This window comes from Lolium perenne, chromosome 2 (genome assembly GCF_019359855.2).
Source record: "Lolium perenne isolate Kyuss_39 chromosome 2, Kyuss_2.0, whole genome shotgun sequence".
NCBI lineage: Eukaryota > Viridiplantae > Streptophyta > Magnoliopsida > Poales > Poaceae > Lolium > Lolium perenne.
The window spans coordinates 225,134-236,165 of NC_067245.2; the positions used below are offsets into that span (position 1 = coordinate 225,134).

At 42.7% G+C, this 11,032-nt stretch overlaps 1 protein-coding gene across 1 annotated transcript; it reads left to right on the forward strand.

Annotated features, from left to right (window-relative positions):
- Positions 1-672: 672 nt before the first annotated feature.
- Positions 673-2,594, forward strand: LOC139835094 (uncharacterized). Its single transcript, XM_071825075.1, has 7 exons — positions 673-1,014; positions 1,198-1,342; positions 1,451-1,633; positions 1,726-1,803; positions 1,931-2,139; positions 2,404-2,488; positions 2,587-2,594. The coding sequence occupies exons 1-7, from the start codon at positions 673-675 to the stop codon at positions 2,592-2,594; spliced, it is 1,050 nt and encodes a 349-aa protein (XP_071681176.1).
- The last annotated feature ends 8,438 nt before the right edge of the window (positions 2,595-11,032 follow it).

Genomic DNA, 11,032 nt, shown 5'->3' on the forward strand with positions numbered 1-11,032 from the left:
CACCTTGGCCTGCTGGAAATTCCTATAAAAGGTCGTGCTTACACATGGTCAAATATGCAAAAGGACCCACTACTTGAACAATTGGATTGGTTCCTTACCAGTGCAAATTGGATTTCCTCATACGCAAACACCATGGTGATTCCTCTAGCCAAGAATGGGTCTGACCATGTACCCTGTGTAGTTAACATAGACACAAATATTCCAAAAGCAAGAATTTTTAGATTTGATAATTATTGGGTGGATATGCCTGGTTTTTTGGAATGTGTAAGGAGCTCTTGGGCAAAGGAGTCAAGCAAAAAATACAGTTCTGCTAAATTGGCTGATAAGCTCAAGATGTTGAGGTATGAACTGAAAAAGTGGCATGTGAGCTTGGCTAAGTTAAAAGGACTGATTCAAAAATGCAATGAAGTGATTTTGGCCCTGGACACATTGGAAGAGTTGAGGCCTCTTTACAGAGTGGAATTTAATTTCAGAAGTATTGTCAAGTTGCATCTAGATGAGTTGCTTTTGGCTGAGTGCAATTACTGGAAAAAGAGGTGTACTATTAGATGGATCAAACAAGGAGAAGACAACACCAAATTCTTTCATGCAATGGCAACTGAGAGATATAGAAGAAATACCATTGCCATGTTGATTAATGAGGAGGGTGCTGAAATAAATGATCATGACACAATGGCTGGTATGCTTTGGTCTGAGTACAAGAATAGAATGGGATGTTCCCAAGGTATCTCTATGCAATTTGATCTTGGGAGAATTTTGCAGAAGAGAGATGATTTGGAAGAGCTTACTAAACCTTTTGAGACAAAGGAGATGGATGAGGTCATAAAGGAAATGCCAGTGGACAGGGCTCCTGGATCAGATGGTTTCAATGGAATGTTTTTGAAGAAATGTTGGCACATAGTGAAGGAAGATTTTTATAAATTGGCAGCAGATTTTCATGATGAATCAATTCAATTGGCAAATATTAATGGTTCATACATTACTCTAGTGCCAAAGAAGCAGGTGTCTGTCAGGGTTAATGATTTTCGTCCTATCTCTTTGACAAATGTGTGTATTAAATTCCTGACAAAATTGGCTGCAAATCGTCTGCAAGGAAAGATTTTGGATTGCATCCATAAAAATCAGTATGGGTTTTTAAGAAACAGATCTATCCAGGATTGCTTAGCTTGGTCTTTTGAATATCTTTACCTTTGTCAGAGCTCAAAACGACCAATAGTCATCTTGAAGCTTGATTTTGCGAAAGCTTTTGATACAATAGAGCATGAGGCTATTTTGAAAGTTATGGAATTCAAGGGATTCAATAAGAAATGGATCAATTGGGCCAAGGCCATTATGTCCTCGGGTACTTCTTCCATTTTGCTGAATGGAATACCGGGAAAGCAGTTTGAATGTAAGCGTGGAGTTAGACAAGGTGATCCAATATCACCTCTGTTTTATATTTTTGGGTCAGATTTGCTACAGTCAGCAGTGAATGACATGGTGCTTCAAGGCACTCTTTCTAGACCTATTGAAACAAGTGATGAAGACTTCCCTATTGTACAGTATGCAGATGATACACTATTAATCTTGCCTGCTGATGAGGGGCAGTTATTGGCACTTAAGGAAACTTTGCAGAAATTTTCAGCATCCACTGGTTTAAAGATTAATTATGGAAAATCTTACATGCTGCCGATTAATGTGACTGATGATAGAATTCTGGAGTTGTCTACTTTGTTTGGTTGTCAGGTAGGCAAAATGCCTTTTACATATCTGGGTCTGCCTTTGGGTACAACAAAGCCAACAATTACAGAATTATCACCACTGGTATGTAGGCTTGAAAGGAAACTGACTGCTAGCTCTAGTTTTCTTTCCCAAGGTGCTAGATTGCAGTTGATAAATTCTGCTTTGGCATCTATGCCACTGCATTTTCTCTGTTCCTTGCAACTGCCAGTGGGGTTGACTAAGCAGCTGGACAGAATACTAAGACAATGTTTGTGGAGAGATAAGGAGGGAGAGCCTAAGCAGTCATTGGCAGCTTGGGAAATGATCTGTAAGCCTAAGCTCAAAGGAGGATTGGGGATTGTGGATTTCCAGAAGCAGAATGCAGCTCTGCTGATCAAGTTCCTTGACAAGTTTTATAATAAACAGGATCTGCCCTGGGTAAATTTGGTTTGGGAAGCATATTACCAAGGGAAAGTTCCACATGCAGAGCACATTTGTGGTTCTTTTTGGTGGAAGGATGTCATAAAGCAGGTGGATAATTTTAGAGGTGTGGCTAAGGTGAAACATGGAAGAGGAGATACTTTATTATTTTGGTCTGATAACTGGGAAATACAAAACTCCTCTCAGCCTATGTGTACAAGGTTTCCCAGGCTTTTTTCTTTTGTGATCAATGAAAATTGTTCAGTGGCTCAAGCTTATCAGGTTCAGGAGATGGGGAGTCTCTTCCATAGGCCTTTATCACTTCAAGCTTATCAGGAGTTGGTGGAGTTACAGGATATCATGCAGAGTAACCCATTATCTGAAAATAAAGATGTTTGGACATATTGTTGGGGAGAGAAGTATTCAGCTAAAAGTTTCTATACACACATTCACTCACACATACAGGTTCCTAGGATATACAAGTGGATCTGGAGTTCTTGTTGTATCATGAAGATAAAAGTGTTCGCTTGGTTATTGTTGTCAGATAGATTGAATACAAGAGATTTATTAAAGAGGAGACATTGGAAGGTGACAGATGATACACACTGTGTTTTATGTCCAGGGAAGAGCTATGAGGATCGAATTCACTTATTTTTTGAGTGTAACTTCAGTGTGAGAATTTGGAACTACTTGCAGATAGAATGGAAGCCACATGATTACTTGCAAGAAGTGTTGGATCAGGCTAGAAGGAGTTTTGGACGGCCTTTCTTTATGGAAGTACTGATGACTGCATGTTGGAACATATGGATTCTTAGAAATGGGAAAATCTTTAGAAATGAGAAGTGCTCTTTCACTAAGTGGAGAAGCAAATTCATCCAGGATATAACTCTGCTGCAATATAGAACTAAAGCTAAACATAAGGATAGTCTGCTTGCTTGGATTAGGTCTCTGCCTTAGAGACATAGTTTATCTTCCTTCTTTTTTTGTACATATTGTAACCTTATCTTTATTTACTTTAAATAAATAAAATTTGCTGTGGGGCCTTGCCTCACAGTCCAGGGTCAAAAAAAAAAAAAAACGATACCGGTGCTGCTAGTCATGGTTATGGCTTTCTTGGCACAGTCTATCAATCCATTGTGCTTGGACATCCAGTCCATTCCTAGGACAACTTCCAAACCTTTGGTTCCAAGTATGATTAGATTTGCAAAGAAATCTACATCATGGATTTTGATTGGCACATTTTTGCGAAATTTTCTGGCTTTGGTGGTTGATCCGGGGATTTGAACTATCATAACATGTTTCAAACTGAGAGGTTGAATTTTACTTGTTGATGCAAAGTCTTCGGTGACAAAGGAATGAGATGCTCCAGAATCAAACAACACTCTAGCAGGGATGTGGTTGACAGAAAACATACCCAGCACAACATCTGGTGCTTCCTGGGCTTCTTCGGCGTTCATGTGGTAGAGGCGGCCGTTGCGGTTGTTGGGGTTGTTGGGGACGAACTTCTTGCCGGTGGAGACACGGCGTTGCTGCTGAGCAGGTGCAGCGGTGTTGCCGGCGAGCTTGGCAAGACGATTGGGACACTCGTTGGAGTAGTGCCCCACTACACCACACTCATAACAAGTGATAGTGCTCTTGTCCTGCTTGTTCGCAACGGGGACGGCATTGCTTCCGGTTCTGGGAGCGGTGTTGGTGTTGGTGTTGTTGTTAGGGGCTCGGGGTGGAGCGCGGTTGTAGTTGTTGTTGTTGTAGTTGTTGTTGTAGCCTCCTGGCTTGGAGTTTCCTCCACTCCAGTTCTGATAACCGGGGCGAGAGTTCTGCATCTGGGGTTTGTTGTTTCTTGGAGTGAAACCTCCGCTTGAGCTAGGGCGAAACTTTTGGGGGTGGCTTGATCCACTCTGACTTGCCATACGGCGCTTGCGGTTCTCATTGGCTTGGTTTAACTTGCCCTCCATCTGGATGGCGGAGTCAACAAGGGCTTCGAGGTCGGCGAAGGGAATGTTGACGAGGACAGTCTGCATCTCATCATGCAGTCCGTTCAGGAATCTCTCCTTCCTCTTCTCAATGGTGTCGGTCTCATCAGGGGCATACCTTGACAAGGTGAGAAACTTGTCGCGGTATTCCACCACCGTCATGCGACCTTGTTTCAGCTCACGGAATTCATCCCTCATCTTCTTGATAAGACCCGGGGGTACATGGTACTTGCTGAACTTGAGTTTGAAATCCTCCCAAGTCATGAATTGACCTCCGTTCATGGCACGGGTGCTTGTCCACCAAGCGCGGGCTGGTCCAGCGAGATAGTGAGTGGCGAACAACACCTTCTCGTTGGCTTCCACTCCGGCTACCTCAAGATTGTTCTCCATAGTCTGGAGCCAATCGTCGGCGTCGAGGGGCTCCTTGGTCTTGCTAAACACCGGAGGGTTGGTGTTTTGGAAGTTCTTGAGCTTGGATCCGGGGTGGTCATGATTTCCATGGCCTTGGTTGGCGATGTTCTGCAAGGCGATGAGGTTGGCTTGGCGCTCGGCTCTTTCGGTTTCCCGGTCTGCAAGCATGGTTTGCAGAAGTTGCAGCATCGCGTCGTTGGTGCGATTCGGAGGGGCCATCTGAAGATGTAGAAGATTATGAGATAAGAGGGAACATTCTATGGTTCATTTTGGTTAAGTTTGAAAAACATTTGAAAACTTGTAATCTTTTCATGACAAACATAACATTCATTCATTCATGCAACACATAGTACAAACTACACACATACTCCAATGGTTTTAAGAACCATTCTCATGCTACGATAAAAGGGACGGGATACAACTCACACCTACTATAAGTGAACTAGTGCAACTACTCCTCATCATCGACATCGATCGGGACGTACTCGTCAGGTCCTGCCTCCAGGAACTCGTAGTCCTCCTCCTCGGTGTTCTCGTCCTCCTCAAAGTCGTTGTCGTCGCTCAGGAAGGCGTCTCCTCCCTGAATGTCGATGCCTCCATCATCATCCTCCAGCTGACGAATCTGATCCTCCTGGGCCTTGACAGTGGCCTCAAGTGACGCGATCCGGGCGCGAAGGCGGCGAATCGTAGCGTCCTTCTTGGCACGCTGCTGGCGAAGGCTCCTGCGGTCGTTGTTGAGTAGTGATACGTCCAATTTGCATCACTATTTTATATCATAATTTGCTGTTATTCATTGATATATTTCATATTGGGACACAATACTTATGTTATTTCATCTATTTTGCATGTTTCATCATTATTGGAGGATCGAACACCGGAGCCAGGATTATGTTTGGAAAAAGCACCGTCGAACGCAATATTTCGGAAGATCAACTGCGGAAGGAAATTATACCAAAAATCCTATTTTTCAAGATGACGAAGGAAGCCAGAAGGAGGAGCCAGGAGCAGCCAGGGTGGGCCCACACCCTAGGGCGGCACGGCCCAGGCCCTGGCCGCGCCGGCCTATGGTCTGGGGGGCCCACGACCCTTTTCGCCTTCTTTTCTTCGCCAAACCCTTCGTCCCGAAGACCTAAGCCACAGAGGGTACCTCGCGAGGAGTTACAGCCGCCTCTGCGGGGCGGAGAACACCAGAGAGAAAAGAGCTCTCCGGCGGGCAGGAATCCGCCGGGGAAATTCCCCTCGGGAGGAAATCGACGCCATCGTCACCGTCATCGAGCTGGACATCATCGCCATCACCATCATCATCATCTCCACCATCATCACCGCCGGCTCCACCGCTGGACACCGTCACCGCCGTAGCAATTTGGGTTTGATCTTGATTGTTTGATAGGGGAAACTCTCCGTGATATCGATTCCTACTTGTTGTTGATGCTATTGAGTGAAACCATTGAACCAAGTTTATGTTCAGATTGTTATTCATCATCATATCACCTCTGATCATGTTCCGTATGATGTCTCGTGAGTAGTTCGTTTAGTTCTTGAGGACATGGGTGAAGTCTAAATGTTAGTAGTGAATTATGGTTGAGTAATATTCAATGGTGTGATATTTAAGTTGTGGTGTTATTCTTCTAGTGGTGTCATGTGAACGTCGACTACATGACACTTCACCATTTATGGGCCTAGGGGAATGCATCTTGTACTCGTTTGCCAATTGTGGGGTTGCCGGAGTGACAGAAACCTAAACCCCCGTTGGTATATCGATGCGGAGGGATCGCGAGGATCTCGAGTTTAAGGCTGTGGTTAGATTTAATTCTTAATTACTTTCTTGTAGTTGCGGATGCTTGCAAGGGGTATAATCACAAGTATGTATTAGTCCTAGGAAGGGCGGTACATTAGCATAGGTTCACCCACACAACACTTATCACAACAATGAAGATTATTTAGCCGTATGTAGCGAAAGCACTAGACTAAAATCCCGTGTGTCCTCGAGAACGTTTGGTCATTATAAGTAAACAAACCGGCTTGTCCTTTGTGCTAAAAAGGATTGGGCCACTCGCTGCAATTATTACTCTCGCACTTTACATACTCGTACTTTATTCAATTGTTACATCAAACCCCCACAGATACTTGTACGTGAGCATTTACGGTGAATCCTTCATCGAAACTGCTTGTCAACACCTTCTGCTCCTCGTTGGGATCGACATTCTTACTTATCGAAGATACTACGATACACCCCTATACTTGTGGGTCATCAAGACTATTTTACGGCGCCGTTGCCGGGGAGTGAAGCGCTATTGGTAAGTGGAATTGGTAAGGAAAACCTTTCTTGTTGTGCTGATTTTATTTACTTTCTTGCTATAAGTCATTATGGAGAGATCTTCTCTTCAATTTCTATTTGGGAAATCTACTACTACTGCAACGGTAGTGGATGAGGCGCCCAGTGAGGAAGTAATACCATATAAAATACCTATGAAAATTATTGAACGTGTTATGGATAACCGCTATGAAGGGGATGGAACTGTCCATCCCGGTGATCATTCTTGTTTTTGCATGAATTATGCGGGTTATTCAAATGTGCAGGTATTGCTATGGATGAAGTGAGGAAGAAACTATTCTCTTTGTCGCTGTCCGGTAAAGCGGCGCATTGGTATAAATTCTTTGGATAATGGGGATTCTCTTGAATGGAATGATATTGTGCCCCGGTTTTATTCTAAGTTCTATCCTCCAAGTGAAATTCATAAGGATCGGAATCGCATATATAATTTTTCGCCTCATGATGGAGAGAGTATTGCCCAAGCTTGGGGGAGATTGAAGTCTTTAATGCTCAAATGCCCCATTCATGAGCTTCCTGGTAATGTTATTATTGATAATTTCTATGCAAGACTTTCTTTTCAAGACAAGACCTTGCTGGATACTTCTTGTTCTGGATCATTTATACGCAACAAAGAAGAGTTTAAAAGGGACCTTCTTGATCGGATCCAAGAAAATACTGAAGGATGGGAGAATGACAAGGATAGAGAATCAGGTATAATTTATGATTATAAATGCATTGAAGCTTTTATGGATACTGATAAATTTCGTAATATGAGTGCTATATATGGTCTTGATTCTCAAGTTGCTGTAGATCTTTATAAAGCTTTTGCCTCTCATTATGAATTGCCAAAGAAGAATTTTGATAAGTATCATGAACCGTATAAAGATAAAATTGATTCATCTATTAATAAATGCGTTGTAGTTGAAACTGCTGATCATGTTATTCACTGAAGTTTATATTGAAAAACTCCTTTCCCTGCTAAAATGAAGGAGTACTCTGTTATAAATAGTGCGGTTCATAAAAGTGAAAAGAAACCTGTAGAACCTGAAGAACAAATAAAAGTTGAACCTGCTGTTGCAATAATTAAAGATCTTGTGACTGAAAGTGTGGAGGATGGTCATATTATTTTCTGTGAAGATGCTTCTAATATTGTCACAAGATCTTTAACTATTGCAACAGCAGGTTCAACTTTTATTTGTTCTTCAGGTTCTACAGGTTTCTTTTCACTTTTATGAACCGCACTATTTATAACAGAGTACTCTTTCATTTTAGCAGGAAAAGGAGTTTTTTCAATATAAGCTTCAGGAATAACATGATCAGCAGTTTCAACTACAACGCATTTATTAATAGATGAATCAATTTTATCTTTATACGGTTCATGATACTTATCAAAATTCTTCTTTGGCAATTCATAATGAGAGGCAAAAGCTTTATAAAGATTTACAGCAACTTGAGAATCAAGACCATATATAGCACTCATATTACGAAATTTATCAGTATCCATAAAAGCTTCAATGCATTTATAATCAGAAATTATACCTGATTCTCTATCCTTATCGTTCTCCCAACCTTCAGTATTTTCTTGGATCCGATCAAGAAGGTCCCTTTTAAACTCTTCTTTGTTGCGTGTAAATGATCCAGAACAAGAAGTATCCAGCAAGGTCTTGTCTTGAAAAGAAAGTCTTGCATAGAAATTATCAATAATAACATTACCAGGAAGCTCATGAATGGGGCATTTGAGCATTAAAGACTTCAATCTCCCCCAAGCTTGGGCAATACTCTCTCCATCATGAGGCCAAAAATTATATATGCAATTCCGATCCTTATGAATTTCACTTGGAGGATAGAACTTAGAATAAAACCGGGGCACAATATCATTCCATTCAAGAGAATCCCCATTATCCAAGAATTTATACCAATGCGCCGCTTTTACCGGACAGCGACAAAGAGAATAGTTTCTTCCTCACTTCATCCATAGCAATACCCGCACATTTGAATAACCCGCATAATTCATGCAAAAACAGTAAATGATCACCGGATGGACAGTTCCATCCCCTTCATAGCGTTATCCATAACACGTTCAATAATTTTCATAGGTATTTTATATGGTATTACTTCCTCACTGGCGCCTCATCCACTACCGCTATAGTAGTAGATTTCCCAAATAGAAATTGAAGAGAAGATCTCTCCATAATGACTTATAGCAAGCGTAAATAAAATCAGCACAACAAGAAAGGTTTTCCTTACCAATTCCACTTACCAATAGCGCTTCACTCCCGGCAACGGCGCCGAAAAATAGTCTTGATGACCCACAAGTATAGGGGTGTATCGTAGTATCTTCGATAAGTAAGAATGTCGATCCCAACGAGGAGCGAAGATGTTGACAAGCAGTTTCGATGAAGGATTCACCGTAAATGCTCGCGATTAAAGTATTCGTGGGGTTTGATGTAACGATTGAATAAAGTACGAATATGTAAAGTGCGAGAGTAATAATTGCAGCGAGTGGCCCAATCCTTTTTAGCACAAAGGACAAGCCGGTTTGTTTACTTATAATGACCAAACGTTCTCGAGGACACACGGGATTTTAGTCTAGTGCTTTCGCTACATACGGCTAAATAATCTTCATTGTTGTGATAAGTGTTGTGTGGGTGAACCTATGCTAATGTACCGCCCTTCCTAGGACTAATACATACTTGTGATTATACCCCTTGCAAGCATCCGCAACTACAAGAAAGTAATTAAGAATTAAATCTAACCACAACCTTAAACTCTGAGATCCTGCGATCCTCCTCGCATCGATATACCAACGGGGGTTTAGGTTTCTGTCACTCCGGCAACCCCACAATTGGCAAACGAGTACAAGATGCATTCCCCTAGGCCCATAAATGGTGAAGTGTCATGTAGTCGACGTTCACATGACACCACTAGAAGAATAACACCACAACTTAAATATCACACCATTGAATATTACTCAACCATAATTCACTACTAACATTTAGACTTCACCCATGTCCTCAAGAACTAAACGAACTACTCACGAGACATCATACGGAACATGATCAGAGGTGATATGATGATGAATAACAATCTGAACATAAACTTGGTTCAATGGTTTCACTCAATAGCATCAACAACAAGTAGGAATGGATACCGGGAGAGTTTCCCCTATCAAACAATCAAGATCAAACCCAAATTGCTACGGCGGTGACGGTGTCCAGCGGTGGAGACGGCGGTGATGATGGTGGAGAGGATGATGATGGTGCTGGAGCTGAGGTCCAGCTCGATGACGGTGACGATGGCGTCGATTTCCCCCTCCCGGAGGGAATTTCCGGCGGATTCTCGCCCGCCGGAGAGCTCTTTCTCTCTGGTGTTCTCCGCCCGCGAGGCGGCTGCTATCCTCGCGAGGTACCCTCTGTGGCTTAGGTCTTCGGGACGAAGGGTTTGGCGAAGAAAAGAAGGCGAAAAGGGTCGTGGGCCCCCCAGACCATAGGCCGGCGCGGCCCAGGCTGGGCCGCGCCGCCCTAGGGTGTGGGCCCACCCTGGCTGCTCCTGGCTCCTCCTTCTGGCTTCCTTCGTCATCTTGAAAAATAGGATTTTTGGTATAATTTCCTTCCAGAGTTGATCTTCCGAAATATTGCGTTCTGACGGTGCTTTTTCCAGTAATCCCGGCTCCGTGTTCGATCCTCCAATAATGATGAAACATGCAAAATAGATGAAATAACATAAGTATTGTGTCCCAATATGAAATATATCAATGAATAACAGCAAATTATGATATAAAATAGTGATGCAAATTGGACGTATCACCTAGCTCCGAAAACATCTCCATCAGGCACTCATCACCCCTTCCACAATCTAATTTTCAATAATCAAATTGAAGGGACTCCCAAGGCAGCATTGCCTAGCCAATGGGATATAGATCGCTCTAACACTGCAGGAGAGAAGGAGCCTGAGGCTGAAGAGTGGGGAAATAACTCCAAGAGCTGGGACTCGCCATCAGACAGACTCTTTAACCGTGTCGAGCACAATTCAGAGATGATTCGCAATCTCATATACAGGATTGACGAGCTTCAGGAGCTTATTGAGAAGCTTGTCAGGAATTCATCACCACCATCACCGAAGGAGTAATTCATCATCGGTATTGGCATCCCCTTGGTTTGTTCCAAGCTTGGGGGAGTGCCGCGGTATCACATTATCACTACCTTTTACTTTT